Below are 20,007 nucleotides of genomic sequence, written 5' to 3'. Positions count from 1 at the left end.
TGTGTACACTATCTGAACAAATGTTGAAAGTATAGTCACATTGTATGGTAGCAATTATGAAGCAGAATAGATCGCTGTACATATGAACAATGTCATAAGAACACAGTGTAGGGAACCACACAAAAACTCTACAAAACATCGATAAAGCAAAACTTGAATTCTTGGGCTAGTTTTCTAATTGGTCCTCTTGTCAGGTATTAGTTGGGTAGTCTGCTTTTAGCACCCATTCACCTGTTTGCATGTTGGCCTGACAGTAAGCTTCATTGACATCGTGTGCACAGACAGACTCCTGGCCCATAATGAGCTTGACTTTAGGAACCCACCGGACAAGTTGTGGGAAGTCACTCACACATAAGCAGCCATTTAGCAGTGATGATGGGTACATTCAAAGGACTGCAGCTACAAGAGGTAAGTGACCAGATACGGGGATAAAATTATTGGTAGCAATTACAAAGGCTGCTAATATTTTTAATATGAATACATCAGCCTTTGCAAATATTACTTTGGCAACAAATTGCCTGGCAAACTCCAATGGCTGGTGCATTAAACGTGGAAGCAGGAAAACAAATGGCCTGGTGATAGTGTGCTTCATCATTTCAGTCCCATGACCATGCAGCTTGTACTGACTTCCTGGTCTGTTTTCAAGTCTTGTCTCCCATTGTGGCTTGTTTTTCCCTTATTTAAAGCTGTCCTATTGTTGTCTGAAGCAATGAAAATGTGTGGGTTCAAATTACAGAGAAGGCTGGGATGTACTAATTGGCATGAGACATGATGATGTTCATAAAGGTTTTTATGAACATAAAGGTTTACATTTTGGGGTGGAAACTGTGACGTCAGAATGATCAGAGGAATGGGCTATTTAAGGAAGATAGATATTGAGTAAATACAGTTGTATGTCATTTTTACCAGAAAATGAATCACTGCCTCCTATTACATTGCCACCTGGCAGTACACACCACAGCTACTGGATGTCACAGTGACAGGTGATCACGTGTAATTCCTGGGCCTCAATTAATTGGGAAGAATTAAAATTATTTGGCTAGGTAAATTTGTTGATAATGTGGCCAAATAAATTACTCTATGAAAGCAGAATCAACTGAAGTATTCAAAAAAAGGACACTTTGTTCACTTAGTAGAGAGGAGGAGGGGTACAGTCTTGGTGTCAAGGCAAGCGGAAGATAAGAGTGGCATGACCTGAACAGTGGGATGAACCAGTATGATTCCAACTCAACAGCCAAGTTCATGGCACCACGGAGGGCTCTGCTGCACAGCAGGGGAAGAAAAGGGGTGGAAGAGCAATAGTGATAGGGGATTCTATCGTAAGGGGTGCAGATAGGCATTTCTGTGGCCGCAAACGAGACTCCAGGATGGTATGTTGCCTCCCTGGTGCTAGGGTCAAGGATATCTCGGAGCGGCTGCAGGACATTCTGAAAGGAAAGGGTGAGCAGCCAGAGGTCGTGGTCAATATTGGTACTAATGACATAGGCAGGAAGAGAGATGAGGTCCTGCAAAGTGAATATGGGGAGTTAGGCAGAAGGTTAAAAAGCAGGACCTCTAGGGTTGTAATCTCAGGATTACTCCCTGTGCCATGTGCTAGTGATGGTAGGAATCGGAGGATAAGGCACATGAATGCGTGGCTGAAGAGTTGGTGTAGGCGGGAGGGCTTCAGCTACTTGGATCATTGGGATCTCTTCTTGTGCAGAGGTGACCTGTACAAGAGGGACAGGTTGCATCTGAACTGGAAGAGGATGAATATCCTTGCGGGGAGGTTTGCTACTTGGGAGGGTTTAAACTAGTCTTGCAGGGGGGTGGGACCCAAAGTAGTAGTCTCTTCAATGAGATATTTGAGGCAAATGTAGAGGTGAAAGCAAGCGAGTCCAGTAGACAGCCCGGGCAGGGGCAGGATAGGGAGCGTGGAAGGTCTGGTAGGCTAAACTGCATTTACTTTAATGCAAGAAGCCTTACAAGTAAGGCAGAGGAACTCAGAGCATGGATCGGTACATGGGATTGTGATATTATAGCTATTACAGAAACGTGGTTGAGGGATGGGCAGGACTGGCAGCTCATTGTTCCGGGGTAACAATGCTTCCGGTGTGACAGAGGTGGAGGTAAGAGAGGAGGGGGAGTTGCACTATTGATTAGAGAGGATATCACGGCAGTACTTGAAGAGGATATCCCGGGGGGAACGTCCAGCGAGGCCATATGGGTAGAACTTAGAAATAAGAAAGGGGTGATCACTTTGATGGGATTATACTATAGGCCCCCCAATAGTCAGAGGGAATTGGAGGAGCATATATCTAGAGAAATCACAGATACGTGTAGGTATTATAGGGTTGTAATAGTAGGTGATTTTAACTTCCCTAATATTGATTGGGACAGCTTTAGTGCTAAGGGATCAGATGGGGAAGAATTTATTAAGTGTGTCCAGGATAGTTTTCTGAAGCAGTATGTGGATGGCCCTACTAGAGAAGGGGCTACACTCGACCTCCTCTTAGGAAATGAGGCTGGGCAGGCGGTTGATGTGTCAGTGGGGGAGTACTTTGGGACCAGTGACCATAACTCTATTAGCTTCAAGATAGTTATGGAAAAGGATAGGACTGGTCCTCAAGTTGAAGTCCTAAATTGGGGGAAGGCTAATTCCGATGGCATCAGACAGGAAGTCTCAAAAGTTGAATGGGAGAGGCTGTTTACAAGTGAAGGGACGTCTGGCAAGTGGGAGGCTTTTAAAAGTGCGATAGGAAGAGTTCAGGGCCGGCATGTTCCTGTTAGATTGAAGGGCAGGGCTGCTAGTTTAGGGAACTTTGGTTGACGAGGGATATTGAGGGTCTGGTCAGGACAAAGAGGAGGCATAGGTCAGGTATAGGCAGCTGGGATCAAGCGAGTCCCTCGAGGAGTATAGGGGATGTAGGAGTACACTTAAGAAGGAAGTTAGGAGGACGAAAAGGGGCCTTGAGATTTCCCTGGCAGATAAGATAAAGGAGAATCCTAAAAGATTCTATAAATATATTAAAAGTAAAATGGTAGCGAGGGAATGAGTAGGTCCCCTTAAGGATCAGTGTGGTAATGTATGTGTGGAGCCACGGGAAATGGGCGCGGTCTTAATTGAATACTTCTCCTCTGTATTTACCGTGGAGAAGGTCATGGAAGCTAGTGAGTTCAAGGGAGGGAACAGCGATATCCTGGAGTATATCAACATTACAAAGGAAGAGATGTTGGAGGTTCTGAAGCTCATTAAGGTGGATAAATCCCCAGGGCCTGACCAGGTGTATCCTAGGATGCTATGGGAAGCAAGGGAGGAGATTGCTGCGGCCCTGGCAGAGATTTTTGTATCATCGTTAGCCATGGGTGAGTAACCGGAAGACTGGAGGATAGCTAATGTTGTGCCTTTGTTTAAGAAGGGCAGCAGGGATAAGCCAGGAAACTACAGGCCAGTGAGCCTTACATCAGTGGTGTGAAAGTTATTGGAAGGGATTCTGAGAGACAGGATTTAAATGCATTTGGAAAGGCATGGTCTGATTAGGGATAGTCAGCATGGCTTTGTGCGTGGGAAATCATATCTCACGACTTTGATTGAGTTTTTTGAGGAGGTGACCAAGAGGATTGACGAGGGCAGGGTGGTGGATGTTGTCTACATGGACTTTAGCAAGGCCTTTGACAAGGTCCCGCATGGTAGGCTGGTCCAGAAGGTTCGAACACATGGGATCCAGGGTGAGCTAGCCAATTGGATACAAAATTGGCTTGGTGATGGGAGGCAGAGGGTAGTGGAGGGTTGTTTTTCAGATTGGAGGCCGGTGACCAGTGATGTGCCGCAGGGATCGGTGCTGGGCCCTCTGTTGTTTGTCATACATATTAATGACTTGGATGTGAATGTAGGGGGCATGATTAGTAAGTTTGCAGATGACACCAAAATTGGTGGTATAGTGGACACTGAAGAAGGTTGGCTAAGGTTACAACAGGATATAGGTCAACTGGGAAAGTGGACAAGGGATTGGCAAATGGAATTTAAGGCAGACAAGTGCAAAGTGATGCATTTTGGGAAGTTAAACCAGGACAGTGAATGGCAGGGCCCTGGGGAGTGTTGTTGAGCAGAGAGACCTTGGGGTGCAAGTACATAGTTCCCTAAAAGTGGCAACACAGGTAAACAGGGTGGTGAAGAAGGTGTATGGCATGCTTGCCTTCATCGGCCGAGGCATTGAGTACAAGAGTTGGGACGTCATGTTACAGTTGTACATAACATTGGTTCGGCCGCATTTGGAGTACTGTGTGCAGTTCTGGTTGCTGCACGACAGGAAAGATGTGATTAAGCTAGAGACGGTGCAGAAAAGATTCACAAGGATGTTGCCTGGTTTGGAGGGCTTGAGTTATAAAGAGAGATTGGATAGGCTGGGTCTGTTTTCCCTGGAGCAAAGGAGGCTGAGAGGGGACATGATAGAGGTATATAAAATTATGAGAGGCATAGATAGGGTAGATAGCCAGAGTCTGTTTCCCATTGTAGGGGTGACTAAAACTAGAGGGCATAGATTTAAGGTGAGAGGGAGGAGGTTTAAAGGGGATCAAAGGGGTAAATTTTTCACACAAAGAATAGTGGGTATCTGGAATGAGCTGTCAGAGGAGGTGGTGGAGGCAGGAACAGTAGCAACATTTAAGAGACATCTGGACAGGTACTTGAATGAGCAAGGCATAGAGGGATATGGAATTAGTGCAGGCAGGTGGGATTAGTATAGATAGGCATTATGGTCGGCATGGACGCAATGGGCTGAAGGGCTTGTTTCTATGCTGTATGACTCTATGACTCATCCTAATTCTTATATGTTTTTAATACCGTGACTAAAGGTTTGTTCTTTATCGTTTAATTACCACAAGATATCTTCAGCACACTTTAACATTTTTAAGGTACTGCATATTTATAAAGTAAATTGGTACCACTGAGTGACAAAAAGTAAATTTTGTGCTCCATTCTATTTAATAATCGCAGTACTAAAATCCTTGTACCTTTGTTGTGATCAGCTTTGTCTCTAAATTATTTTCTTTTCTTTACATTTTGTTTCATTCTTGTTACATAAACTGAGCAATTTTAATTCTTATAAATTCATGCGCCCACATTTATAATGGACACGACCAATGTAAACTTGTCACACTATAGTTACAGATCCTGGCAGTATATCCTGCTGTATCAGTTTCTCCTAAAAACATGAACATAGGAATTTATAATGTGAAAGGTTGATAGGACATGTATGTAAATGTAAGACTTTTAATATAATGTAGATTAAACACCACTTGCTTTTGTTTTTAGGACACAAATCAATTTCACAGTGGCCATTGATTTTACTGCATCAAATGGTAAGTAGAATAATTCTCTGTATTCAAATTCAAATCTGAGTTTACTTTCTATTTTAATTGGGAATATGTTTTATAAATCAGTTAATTAACATATTTGTCCAAAGCTTCAATATTAGAAATGTCATTTTTCTTTGTTATCTATCACCGAAGACTATTGTTCAATAACATTCATTGACAACAATTCACATAATTAGCATAATATAGAAATTAATGTGTGTTTATTAGGAATGCTTCATAAAATCATATGAGCAGTTTTGTATTGTGTTTGTTTTGTGCCTTTGCTGTCAGTTCCCTGAAAAGACAACTTTTGAACATGCTAAACATTGGAGTAGTGACATTTGTCAGTTTGAATCCAGCTAATGTTTGAATTATCTCCATCTGGAATAAATACATAAGAGCCCGATTGCAAATTATTACCTAGCAGATAGCACAGTTTAAAAAGCTTACTGTGGTGGAGTAAAGAGGTAGCAAGGAATTTAGAAAAATGGCATGATGATAACTGAGAGAAATTCTTGTAGACTTTTGTATTTTGCGTGGTCCCCGACCAGTGTGTATTGTGAGGTGGGCGGGGGTTTGGGGGGGTGTTGGTGGTCCAGTTTCCCCTTTGGGGTGGAGGAGGGTGTCTGATCTCTGTTCCGAGGAGGTCCAGTCACAGGGTGGGGGGGGGGTGGGTTCTGATGGCAGGGAGGGTAGCAGGTAAGCTTGGCAGGCTGAGATAAAGCACTCCTGCTTCTCTTGGCACACAAGCAGTGCTGTAAAGGCACTTACCCTTTCCAATAATCCATCCGCACCGCTCTTTAGCAGCTCGGTTCCCAAGGCCTGGAAAACTCAACCAGCCGGGCTTAAACTTGGAAGTCAGGTTGAGTACGAAGCATGCTGTCACGTTATAATATTTAAATAGACAACCTGCCTCCTAGGAGTGGGTTGTTTGCCTGCCCCCAGTCCTGGCTCTGTTAAAACTGGAAATAGGCAAGTTTGGGTCGTATTTGAGATTTTAAAAATGTTAACATCCACACAACCCTAAACCAGTCTCATTGTGTTCAAATACATTGTGGTGGGGTGGATGGGGGGAGAATTTTAACCTCTAGGAATTTGTGGGTTTGGGTGCTACTGACAATGCTGCACCAACTTGCAGGTTAGCTGCAAGAAACATCAACAAGCAGAGATCTGAGCCCATAACAGCACGACGTTCCCTAATGCAGGTGACAAGCATCAAGGGGACTGCGATTCTGCACACGAGCTATGCATAAGGCTCATTAGGGCCCTTACTTCAATGTAAATGAGGCAGCTCGTCATATAATACAGCTGGAGTATTTGAGCAGCGCTCTGTCCATGCAGTACCCTATTGGAACCAATGCTGAAGAGGAAATCACCATTAAAATAAAGAAAAAGCTTGGTCACCTCTATCCTTTGCTCCCAGCACCTCTGACTGATCACTGCGTCCTGCTGCACCCCCACCGTGCTTCTGGTGCCTGATGATGTGGCCCTAAAGCTGGCATGCTGTGAGAGATACACCTCGAGTGCCAGAAAATTATGCTAATAGACTGCATGCTACTTGATGTGGGAGGCTTATTTTGTTCTTATGCATGCAACACTTATATTCAGGGCTGTAATGCTGACCCCAATCAATCCAAGTCTCTGAAGATAATCAGTCACCTTTTTATTTGTAAGCTTTGTGTCATCATTAAATTTCAATCCAAAATTTAGATCGTTGTGCTCTGCCAGTTGCGGTCTCTTGAGCTTTGTTGATTTTAATCCCTCCACAGTTGGCAGCTATGTATTCAGCTGCCTGGGCCCTAAGCTCTGAAATTCTCTTCCTAAACCTCTCCATCTCTCTACCTCTCTTTCTTCCTTTAAGATGTTCCTTAAAACATTCATCATTCACCAAACTTTAGGTCATCTGCTCTGTTATCTCCGATGTGGCTCAATGTCATATCTTCTTTTATAATGCAAAAGCAAAATACTGCGGATGCTGGAAATCTGAAATAAAAAAAAAACAGAAAGCGCTGGAAATGCTCAGCAGGTCTGGCAGCATCTGTGGAGAGAAAAACAAGAGTTAACGTTTCAAGTTTGTGACCTTTCAGCAGAACTGTTCAGGTGTCCAACATGTCTTCAATACAAAGGATGTTCACCATTGTTGCATGATCTATCCTGTTATGTGGAAACCTCAGATTAATTTTAACATGAATTATATGTGGAGTAATGCATTTTGGAGCAGATAACAATAATAGTGAGTAACAGGAAAAGGTCTTCACTGGCAGGGGCTGAAAAGGAAAAGGCTTTGGGAGTGACCCTTGATAATAGATATGACAAATGATCCATTAATAAGGTGAATTGGGCATTAAATTGCAAATCAAATATATTACAGACAATATACAAGTCAGTCCTGACGTATGGCATGCAGTGATGGTCATCATATCTCAAGAAGGTACATTTAGCTAAAACAGGACCAGACATATCAGGTTTTGTTGCCAATGCCAATAGTTATATTTTAAGATTTAATTAATACTTAGGTTACAATAACAAGCACTTGGATTAGTGTTGATTTCAACAAAATCTTTTAAAAATCCAAAGTTGCACAGTGATAATTGTACTATTCTGTGCATTGTGGGTGGATCTCGCACTCAATGGGACAGGCCGAGCAGATGGGTAGTGGGTCTGAAGGAATATTATTGCTGGTCTTGACCCTTGTGGCATCCTATATTGCTTCCAAAAATAGTTACAGTAGCAGAACCCGAAGGTCTGCCACTCAGACCATATCCTACCTAGCATTCTCCCAGGAGAGAGGAGCAGAGTTTTGTTTTCAAATTCCATTCAGTTCAGTTTTTGTTATTTGGTAAAATGTCATTTAGGACCCTAAACAAGGTTTCCACCAAATTCTGCCAAAGATACACCAGCGAAGCAGGACAAGCCCCAAGGAAATTCTCGGCTACCTAATTATAATTTTGTTTTATATGTCTGTCTAACAAGGATGTTCTCTCACAGTTGGTGGAGAGGCGGGTAGTCGTTAAATGTTGCATTTAGACCCAAGGTCATTCTGCTAATTGAAAGACAATGACTGTTAAATCAGTATCTCCCAACCTCAGTGTCAAATGTTTTGATTACTATCGAATAATTGACTGGCGCAATGCACCCACTGGCCGAGCTAATCCCTCCAGCGAGAGGCACAGTACTGAGGACAGGACCTTATTAACATGTCGCTGTTGAGCAGCAGGCACCTCACTGCCATTCGCCGGTTCTGGACCATCACGAGTATGACCTACCCAGCAGGAAGGTAGGTTTAGTTCATTATTCTTATGGAGCTAAGAGGAGCCCACCTGCTCCTACTGGCCCCACAGAAATAATTTTAACACGTATCTTTTTTGTCCTCTTCTGCTGTACCACTGGGCATTATTGAGTAGAGTATCCACAACACACACTAAGCCCAGTAGGCTATTAAAATGTCAGAAGGACCCCAATTTTGATTGATTAATGAGGCTGCCACTTGATTAGGCGGGTACCTCGGCCACCCAGTGGACGGCCCCAGGAAAGATGGGGGTGGAGCAGGAGCAGAACTGTTATTCTGCCACCTGTATTTTATCTTCCTTACTGCCATGTTTTTGTGGATGGAGGGAATTAAAATCTCCCCTATCGAGTTTATATCACAAAATGGAGGAAAAGCATTAAATGATTTCTAATTTGGTTAGTCCTACCCCATGTGATATGTCTGTTATAGTTTGAGTTTACTTCCTAAATTTTTTTCTAGGTCTCAACAAAAAAGTCTTGCAGAAGCAGCCTGAGTCTTCAATGAATTGAAGTCTGTGCCCTGATACCTGCTGTGTCCAAGATAGCATGTGTAGGATTAACCCTTTTCTTTGTTGTATCTGCCACAGGAGATTGAAGGCTCTCCACCATGTCCTCCTGCCTTCTCCATCAGGCCAAAGTGGACAGGCTCAAAAGTCAGATTTAATTACAAATCAAATCCACAGAAACAGTGAGACATAGAAAAATATAAAAGTACAACAGTTAACACAGTAAGGGAATCGGTCCAGTAGGGGTTATAAATAGTTTGTTTTCTATTGTATTTCTTGCACATCTTGACAAGTGGACTCCTGGATGAAAGTCTCTTGTAGATGTGAAGTTACATGTGGATGATGTGAATGACTGATCCATGAAGTTCAGAATTCCAGATTGAATTCTAGATGTTGAAAGAAATCTCTCGTATGTATTTCACACCAAAGTCTCCTGTGGACAGAGCTGTCAATCAACCAAGATTTGAAACATACTGAAGAGTAATGTTGCATAAACTGACTGATGTGCAGGTGTTCATACCTAGGACTTGTTAATTAACACCCAAAATGTGGAGATGATATAGCCACATTTAAAATAAGAGAAGAAATATCAAATAAACTAATCAACCTCAGAGGATGAAAGGTTTGGACGGATTGCATCCATGCATTTTAAAACAAGCTAGGAAAGAGATAGCCGAAACACTGGGCTGAATTTTATGGGCCCTCGAGACGGGTTCGGAGGCAGGGGGACCCATAGCATTGTGACGGGTGGCAGGGGGCAGAGGACCCGTCACCTTCCTGTCACACAGCAATTTTGGGGCGACAGAGGCCGACGACGGCCTTTCCGTCCAGAGGCCAATTGAGGCCCTTAAGTAGCCTATTAACAGCCACTTAAGGGCCTGTCCCTGCTGCTGTTGGGATTTAACTAGTGAATGGGTGTCCTCTGCCACATGGGGTGGTCGACCTCCCTGTGGGCTTGGTGGGAGGGGCCCTCCTCCGTGGGCAATCTATGGCCCACGGAGGGCCCCTGCTGAGAAAACCTGCACCTCGCTAAACCACCCTCCAACTGCACTAAATGCCCAACCCCCTGCACCCCTCACCAGGGCCTGCCGGTCTGGCCCCAGCGACCCCACCTTATTCATCCCAGGCTCCAGTGCTGGGCCTGGGTCCAAGGCCTCGCAGTACTGGCAGTGGCCATCGTTCCCGGTGGTGTTGCCAATACTATTGAGCTGTCAGCCCTCTGATTGGCTGGCAGCTCTTGGAGGCAGGATCCATGGCTTTAAAGGGACGGGTTCCAAGCACCGGGCTGTTAATTGGCTGGCACTGTAGAATCGCACCTGGGGGAGCTCCAAATGGCCGAGGCAAGGATCCCCTCGCCTTTTCGGCCTGGCACCAGGAGCTTCACCTTCAGCACAAAATTCATCCCGCTATTAGAAATATTTTGTAATTTGTTAGGAAAAGGTCAAGGGCCAAAGAAGTAGTGGATATCTAATTAATACTTATATTTAAGAAGGGACATGTGGCCAATGTAAGACATATGGGATTCTGGGCTTTATAAATAGAGGCATAGAGTACAAAAACAAAAGTTATGGTGAACATTTATAAAACAGTGGTTTGGCCTCAACTGGAGGTTGGGTATCACACTTTAGGAAGGATGTGAAGGCATTGGAGGGGGTTCCAGGGATGAGGAATTTCAGTTATGTGGATAGATTGATGAAGATAGGGCTGTTCTCCTTGGAGAAGAGAAGGTTGAGAGGAAATTTAGTAGAGGTGTTCAAAATCATGAAGGGTCTGGACAGAGTATATAGGGAGAAACTGTTCCCATCGGCGGAAGGGTTGACAACCAAAGGACACCGATTTAAAGTGATAGGCGAAAGAACCAGAGGCGACCTGAAGGAAAACGTTTTTACTCAGTGAGTGGTTAGAATCTGGAATGCACTGCCTGAGACTGTGGTGGATGTAGATTCAATCATGGCCTTCAAATGGGAATTGGATAATTATCTGATCAGTAAAGATTTGCAGGGCTACTGGGAAAAGGAAGGGGAGTGTGACCAGCTGAGACTCTCTCACAAAGAGCCAGCATTGACACATGAGGGCGGTGGGGGTCTGGAACTCACTGCCTGAAGGGGTGGTGGAGGTAGAAACCCTCAATTCATTTCAAGAGTGTCTGGATGTGCACCTGAAGTGCTGCAATCTGCAGGGCTACGGACCAAATGCTGGAAAGTGGGATTAGGCTGGGTGGCTGTTTTTTCCCGGCCGGCACAGGCACTATGAGGCAAGTGGCCTCTTTCTATGCTGTAAACTTTCTATGATTCTAAATTACCAGAGACATTAATAAACTTGAAGAATGAGCATATAAATGGAAAACAAATGGCAACATAAATAAGTGTGAGATATTCTATTTTGGTAAGAAAATAAGGAGGTCGCATATTACGTGGAAAATAAGAAACTAAATGGGGTAGAGGAGCCAAGGAATCTGGGAATACAAATACACAAATTACTAAAATTTGTGTAGGGGTCAATAAGGCTATAACAATAGCAAACCAAGCACTATGGTTTATTTCTAGAGGGTTAGAATTGAAAAGTAGAGACGTTATGCTAAACTTGTATTGAACCTTGGTTAGACGAGACAGGGTGGAATTTTATGCTCTTCCTTGTGGTGGGTTTGGAAGCGGGAGAGCATAAAATCAGGTGGGGTGGGGGTGGGAATCCCGCCATCATCCCGCCTCTGCCAATGTTTAGCCTGCGACGGGAAGGTCTGTGAACAGAATGTGGAACACGCTACCACATGGAGTAATTGAGGTGAATAGTATAGATACATTTAAGGGGAATTCAATTAAGCACACGAGGGAGAAGGGAATAGAGGGTTATGCTGATGGAGTTAGATGAGGAAAAGCAGAAGGAGGCTCAGGAGTATAAAGGCAGGCATGGCCTGGTTTTGCACTGTATATTCTATGTAAAACAAAGCCTCGGTATCCTGACATTTACAGACTGAACAGCCTGATCTGGATTCTGATCTTCATTTTGAAATTTGGTCAGGAAAGACAGCTCCCATTTTAACTCTGACTATTTTTAAAACTCTGCTCGGGACTTGAAGACAAAAGAGAATCCCTGATTTGACACCGGATGAAAATGTAGCTTATATCACATGACCTCCCCCCTTGCGGGGGTGATCTTTTGGGGTAGCCTTGAAGAGAAGAGGAAGTCAGCATCCACTGTGAGTCTTATAGGCTTCAGTACCACTAAAGGGGGCTGGTGCAGTTCTAGCCTCATGGGAGACACAGAAGCATTTATTTTTGGCTGGAAGTGGGTCAGCATTATTATCTGGATATGTTTATGAAGATGAATGATGAGGTTTGTGTGCCAGAAGCTGTACGTTATATATCAGTGGACTTTATATTTATTATGAATTTGTGCTGCTGTGTCATGGCTTGGCTGGTAGTTACAACTAAGCAACAGTCCTGGTCTCCCCATAGTCCGCTGTGGAGGGAGTTGGTAAGAGGATGGCTCCTTTAGTACCAAGCAACAGATGGAAGAACAGGGATATTAAGTGTGGGTATGAAGAATGATGGAGGAATAGGAGGAGGTAGCTGGATAAAGCAATTGTACCCTTAGTTGTGGGGTGGGGCAGACTTTCTACTGTGTGGTCAGTTAGCAGGTGTCTGTTGCTCAGGAGATGACAGGCTGAATGACTTCAGCAGGTGTCAAAGGGGCTTGTCATTCCTTCCTTTTGTCTCCAAATAAATCATATTATAAAAGGGCAGGTGTTACAGTACTAATCACTGCCTCTGTCACTAAATGTAAAATGGTAATCATATTCTGCAACAGTATCCTCACACACCAGTCGCAGACTTACTAAGCCTTGCTCTATCAGCTCAAGAGCATGCCAGGTGTTGTCTCTCCTTTTTCTCCAACTCATGCCTCTTCATGTTGGCACTGCCACTTCACTTTCTTCCTTCTCATGCATGATCGAGTTTTAATGGTCATATACAAACTGTACCTTGATGAAACAGAAACCCAAGCAGTTCATTAATGACATAGGATTGTGTGCAGGAGCTCATAGAGCCAGATGGGTACTATCCATGAAGTACTAATCTTGCCATTTTGAAATAAAGTTGTGCAGCACTCTCATTCTGCTGCTAATTGCCCATGGGGAAGTGATGATATTTTACACCTAGCAAACAATATATCAGTTACCTGCCTGATACATCTGTAAACTGCAGATTGACTGCTGTTGCAGTCTCTTGTGCACCTTGGAATTAGGCAGAAGCATAAATATTCTGGACAGTAGTGACTTTGATAGCTACTGTCAGTGCTGTCCCTGTGTTGAAGATTTGCGGGACGTCAGATTCTACAGCGATCACAACTCTAACACTGACTCCCTAGTGAAGCAAAGTCTTTGCAAGGCTTTTAACTAGTGTGTCGGTTACCCTACCCCATCTCACCTCCATGAAAATGGTCCAAGGGCAGGATGGGGCTGGCGAAGCCGCAGGCAGGCCGATGGCACCAATTCTAGCTCCTGCCCTCCTCTGATCCCAGCCGTGGCAGTTCCTGGGAGGCTGGAAAATCAGACAGAAATCACCCAAGAATGTCTGACAGTCCACAGTAGGTGTGTTAGATACAACTATGTGGGTCAGAGTGGATGAAGGGAGCCCACCCTGTTGCAATCAGAAAGTTGCCCTGCACCTTTCTTTCACCCTCCCCTTCTTCTAAAAAAACAAAAAAACACAAGTTTGTCATTGGATTTCCCATTTTGAGAGTTATAATTGCAGCAGGAAAAAATCTGGCAACCAAAACTCTTGGCTAAAAAGCTAAAGAAAAACACAGACCAAAATTAACACTCACTGAAAGCTAAAGAAAATGGCACCTTTAGATTCCGAAGATTGCAATTGTAGTGGAATGGACAGAGATCAGTCAAGAGTGATTTCTGTCTGATTTTCCAGCCCCCCAGGAACTGCCACGGCTGGGATCAGAGGAGGGCAGGAGCTAGAATTGGTGCCGTCGGCCTGCCTGCGGCTTCGCCAGCCCCATCCTCCCCTTGGACCATTTTCATGGAGGTGAGATGGGGTAGGGTAACCGACACACTCGTTAAAGGCCTATTAAGGACAATTAAAGGAGGCCGACTGGGATTTTCCAGTCAGTCTCCAGGTCCCTGCAGGCCGCAGAAGCCAGTTTAACTGCCTAGAGGTGGCCTCCCAGCATCAGACCAAGGAGCCATGCTCCAGGCAGGTCTAGAGGCCCTCCCTTCCTGCCTGGGTGCTGCAGCAGCTGCAGGCTTCCCCGTGGAGGGGCTTCCCCGTGGAGGGGCTAATCCCCCGGCCACAGTGGTGGCCTGGTGGCAAAAGCCATTTTTTAGTTTAAATTTTAAAATGTTGTGGAGAGGGCACCTTCATTTTGAATCACCCGCTCCCCTACTTACCTACCATTGTAGCATGCTGCTGCTTTCAAGCTGGATTGGCCCTCCAGCTTCGAGAGCTCCCTAGCTGTCCTAAATTGGATGGCGAGCCCGTCCTCTGACCATTAATTGGACACCTTGGAAAATCACAAAGAGCAACTGTTTCCCACACAGTGCTGGCTTCTGACTCACACTTCAGCCTGATGGTGGGGTTCAGAAACCGCAGGGAAAATCTTGCCCACAGTGTCTGTTCAGTGCCAGCACCATCATTGGTGATCAGACAATAAATTAGTAAAATTGTCAATGGTGTTTTCCTTGGTTATGCACGGAATTATTGTATATTGATCATTCTGTCACATTTATCATTAATATTGTGTCAGATGCCTCCACAGTGAAAAAAATACATTTACATTGACATGCAAAAGTAGAAAAAGCAAAATATTGTCGAGACTAGAAATTTGGAATAAAAGCAGTGCATGTTGGAAACACTCCAGGTAAGGCAGCATTTGAAGAGAAGGGAAATATTTTATGTTTATGTTTATGAAAAGGTTAGGTTCATCTGATAAAAGAGCCCTAGACCTAAAATGTTCACCTAACCTTTTTCCTTTTCCCACAGATGCTGATCTGCTGAGTGTTTCCAAAATGATATTTAATATAATAGTAGGTTAATCCATTTCTAAACTTTACAATATAAAAAGAATTCTAAAGCTGTTCCTATTAAAGGCTCTATCAAAGAGCTGTTATATAAAGTTGACATCCTATATTCCACTCTGAAAGTGCATGGATAACATGTCATTGTTTCAGTTCACCTAGTCTTTTGTGATCAAAGTAAGTTGTAATCTTATCAACCTTCTTTTATGCTAGAAGGCATTGAAGAATAAAAGTTTCTCTTGTACATATCAAACTCAAGTCTCTAAGAAGATCAGCATTAGCCTAGAAATAAAAAGTTACAGATATCCTTTCCTTTTATTGTGAAAAAAATCCTGCTCTTTTGCTGCCTTAGGCTTTAGTGCATGTTATATTTACAGATCAGTACTGGAGCAAATAAAGGTGCACAAATTTCATCTATCAACAAATAAATTGCACGTGTGAATGCCAATTCAAGACAAGTGATATATTGCTGTCAACTAAATATGGTCTATACATTTTATTCCACGGGCAACAGTTCAACATAATTGGCTGTGCTGAAAGTTAGAAAGAAACAGGGAATGTGCATTTAAATAGCACCTTTCACAACCTCAGTCTAAGACGCTTCGGAGCCAATGAAGTATTTTTGAAATGTAGTCACTGTTGTAATGGAGGGAAATATAGCAGCCAATTTGTGCACAGCAAGGTACCACAAACAGCAATGAGATAAATTACCACAAAATCTCTTTTAGTAGTGTTGGTGGAGGGGTAAATATAAACTAAGATACTGGAAGGTCCTCCCTGATGTTCCTCAAATTATGTCACAAGATCTTTTACGACCACCTGTGAGGGTAGATCGGGTTGTGATTTAATGACTCATTCAAAACAATTCAGTGTCAGCCTGCGCTCAAGGCTTTGAAGTGAGACTTGAATCCAAAACTTTCTGATTTGGAGGTGATACTGATACCATTGAGCCAAGGTTGACGTGTAAGCCTGGAGGGAACATTTGATCCTCTCCAAATAGTCATTTTCTGATGCAACAATCTCAAGTCCATACTTGTGGCAAAGCTGGCATTAATGTCAATGAAGTTCAGTGAAATAAATTATGGACTAGCAAATCTCCTATGCAGTCTTGTATTTTGGAGGATATTCTGCTTTATGAGGACCAGAAAGACATGTTATGGGTGAAGATTGTATCTCTTATTCAAAGATTTTATCCCCATTCCTACAGATATGTAGCTCTTGTTGAAGTTGTCACTGCAGTACCATTGCCATGGCAGGTTTTCCATTGTCAAGTGTCCAATGACCAACACCTGAACAGGGGGTCATTCGTAATCATCCAGGCCTGGTTAACTGGCTCACTTTGACCACAGTGTCCAAGGTCAGAATGAAAAGATTTGAGCCTTATGGATGATATGGAGTGCAAGGACTGCTTTGTTGATTGCTAGTAGCAGTTTATTGGCTTGGATGTAGAGAACCTGGAACCAAATTGGGGAGTGTGGGGTGAGGTGGAGGCAGGAGGCAGGAACATGGAGGGAATTGGGAAAAGGCATTGATACCAAAGATGCCAGGAAGCGCAAAAAGCAAGGCAGCCTGAATTACACCCAGCTCTGCGTGCAGGGAGAGGCCCAGGACCAGTCTAAACAAACATGTCAGAGGCCTGGGATCAGGTGATGAAAACAACAAGGGTTCTGGGAGCAGGCTGTGAAGGCATCATGGAGCATAAATTCAGGTCGAACTAGAAGGAGGATATTAAGCATGTGCAACTGGTGCAGAAAACCTGAATGGGACCTGATGCATTCAGCGATGCCAGAAAATCTGATAGTGAAGGGCAGGGAACATGTGCACGTGCAGAGATCCAACAAAAATAGGGAAGAAAGCCTCAGATCGCTGAGCACGACCCAAGCCCTAGGTCCCTAAGAGAGGAATGGCCAGTGATGAGAGAAAATGTGAAAGAGATTTCTAACAATGGTTACATTTGAGTGATTTTGCTAAATTGTGTGCATCATTTATATCTTGATTGGTATTTTTAGATGTATATGGTAGAGGTTCTGTGCAACCATAACAGCCACTTTAAATGTATTTACAAACATTTTTGAGCGATTTTATTGGATATTTTTGCAACAGTGGTCTGCTTGGTAACTTTTGCTTATTTGTTTCGTGAATGTAAGTAATGGAGTTCCAAGATTGTGATTGACTGCTAGAAAATTAAATGGAATCATGTTGGTTATGTCCATCATGGAGATAATTCTATGTTGGTCAGGAAACAGGTGAAAAATTTGAACAAGACTAACTGGAAGAGGAGTATGCCAGGAATGTGTCTTGTCTCCAAAACTGTGCAACCTGTACAGTGAAGCTATCTTCAGAGACATAGAAGATCTGTCAGGTTGTGATATTGTTGAGTTGAACGTCAACAATTTGAGATACGCAGATGACACTGCGCTGATTGCCAAGTCAGAAGAGGGACTACAGGAAATTGTGAACAAAATGAAAGCAAGGAGTGTGGAACATAGATTAAGAATGAATGTGAAGAAAACCAAGACAATGGTGATAAGCAGAGACCTAACCCCAGAAGTGAAAACTAAAGTAAATGGGCAAGTCCTGGAACAAGTGAAAAGGTTTACATACCTTGGGCAGATTGTCACAGATGTTGGGAGATCTGATTGTGAGATCCAAAGGAGAATTGAAATATCCAAAACCAGCTTTGTCAGAATGAAGGAGGTGTTAGCATCAAAGAAACTGAACCTGAACCTTAGGAAAAGAATGTTGAAGTGCTACATTTTGCCATCGATGTTGTATGCCTTGGAGATATGGACAACAAACGGACACTATTGATAAGCTGAATGCATTTGAGATGTGGACATATCGGAGGATGTTCCGCATACCCTACACAAACAGGAAGACTAATGAGGAAGTGCTGGAAATGGCTGGAAAAAAGAGGAAATTAGTGCATAACATCAAAGAGAGAAAGATACAATACTTCGGACACATCATTAGAGCAGAAGATAGACAGAGACAATTATTGGAAGGAAAGATTGATGGAAGACATAGGAGAGGGAAGCAGAGGAGAAAATGGATGATAGATATAATGGACTGGATGCAGCTGACCTCTGCGGAATGTGTAAGGACAGCACAGGACAGACAGAAGTGGAGATCCATGACAGTCAACCTTCTGGGAAGAAGATGACACTAACCAACAAATGAACAAACTGGAAGCTCATGATGCAGATCACTGTGATCACTGAGAAGATCCTTCAATCCAAGTGTAGAGTTTCAATCGAGTTTGTAATGAGTGCAATGACAGGCACAGGTTCAGGCAGTATGAATAAGGCACTCATCAGATTGAATTCGATTAGATGCCAGATAGCATTTTCATTAAAGCAGGCTGTGTGGTACTATCCAGTCTGGAGAGATGGTGTCATTTTGTTCTTTTTTTCTTACACACTGACGCAGGTTCAGACTAGTTCTGTCTCCATCATACTGTAGTCTCTGCATATAGTTCTGAGGATGAATAATGATCTTCTGAAATAGGGGTATTTGATATTCAGTTCGCTGATTTCAGCTGGGTTGACAGTAGCAGTGCTACAACTAGTCTTTGGGTTAAGAAGGTTGTTCAGAGTTCCTACACTTCTAATGTGCATTTGTGGACATTGTTAACAGAATTAGGCTCGGCTATGATTTCTACCTCCCCATGGTCAAATGTCCTGCAGTACTTGCTATCAAGACACACACGCGAATAATGGCCATAGAAGTGATGTATCTGAGTGTGACCAGTGCTGTGGAACTGTATCCCAACAAGGAGTCACTTGTTCAGGAGAAGAGAAAAAAAGAACCAGCACAATTGTGGCGAAGATTTTAATAAAACCTCTTAGGTAGTTACAACCAAACAACATTAGCTGAGTTTTGATGAAGTGGCATCAACCTTAACTCTGTCTCTCCCTCCACAGATGCTACCAGACCTACTGAGTATTTCCAACATTTTCTATTTTTATTTCACAGCAGCTGGGTATTCACATTACCAGCAACCCAAAAGTCTGGTTCTGAAACCTTGGCTTTAAAAAAGTGCCAGAATCCCCACCTCAAATGAGCCAAATTTTTATTGTTACATAATTATAAGCCAATTAAAAAATAAAATTTAATTTTGAATCATTATTTCCCTTGGGAAATGCAGAAATGTACTCTGCAAATTATATAGATTACAGGTCTTTTTCAAATAAGTGTAATTACCTTGTCAGTTGTTGTTCTATTTATCTAATTAAAATCAGATGAAATCTTATTTGAATTGCTCTAGTGATTTTAACTGCAACTGTTTGAGAGCACATTTGACTATGTGCAGTCTACTTATGTTATTTAGCGGAGCAAACTCTGGTGAAATTCTTTACTGAACGCTTGCGTTAAAAACTGTTTGCATTGAACAAAGAAAAGGAAAATAGAATGTGTCAGCATAAATGTTTGCAAAAATTATATTCATAGTGTAGATTTTAGTACCTGGTACCTCCAAAGGAGTAAGAGCTTTATAAAAGCACTTAATTAATATTCTTCTTTTGTATAAATGCCCTTGTGTATTCAGGAAGTCAAAAGGTGCTTGACTGAAACTAATTAAATTGTTTCAGTTGACTTGTGCTGTTATTAAAGCTTGTTTCACTGAGAAGTTATTTTAATATGGGTATTTGAATAGAAATACTTTGCATTGAACATGGATGCCTTGCAGTTGCAATGGGCTGAAGTTTCCATCTGAATGGGTGAAAAATCTAACCTTATGTTGAAGTGTCCTACGGTTGGGGCAAGAGTTGAGTCGGGACCATGGAGAGAAAGATGAGTTTGATCTAAAACCAAATAGAACCAATTTGGCTCTTGGAAGCATTAAAGTTGGAT

General features: G+C 43.0%; 1 protein-coding gene across 3 annotated transcripts in view; it reads left to right on the top strand.

The window, feature by feature from the left end:
- Window positions 1–20,007, top strand: part of LOC137384709 (copine-8) — a 445,401-nt gene that overhangs the window by 352,415 nt on the left and 72,979 nt on the right. For all 3 annotated transcript variants that reach the window (XR_010977638.1, XM_068059014.1, XM_068059012.1), the window contains one exon: window positions 5,294–5,340. Coding sequence is in view for 2 of the 3 variants with exons in the window: in XM_068059014.1 (XP_067915115.1) it covers window positions 5,294–5,340 (47 nt within the window). In the remaining variant the exon portion in view is untranslated. The remainder of the gene's footprint in view (window positions 1–5,293; window positions 5,341–20,007) is intronic.

The sequence above is a fragment of the Heterodontus francisci genome, chromosome 27 (genome assembly GCF_036365525.1).
Source record: "Heterodontus francisci isolate sHetFra1 chromosome 27, sHetFra1.hap1, whole genome shotgun sequence".
Lineage (NCBI taxonomy): Eukaryota > Metazoa > Chordata > Chondrichthyes > Heterodontiformes > Heterodontidae > Heterodontus > Heterodontus francisci.
The sequence above is the reverse complement of the archived record's forward strand: the minus strand, read 5'-3'. Positions and strand labels throughout refer to the sequence as shown.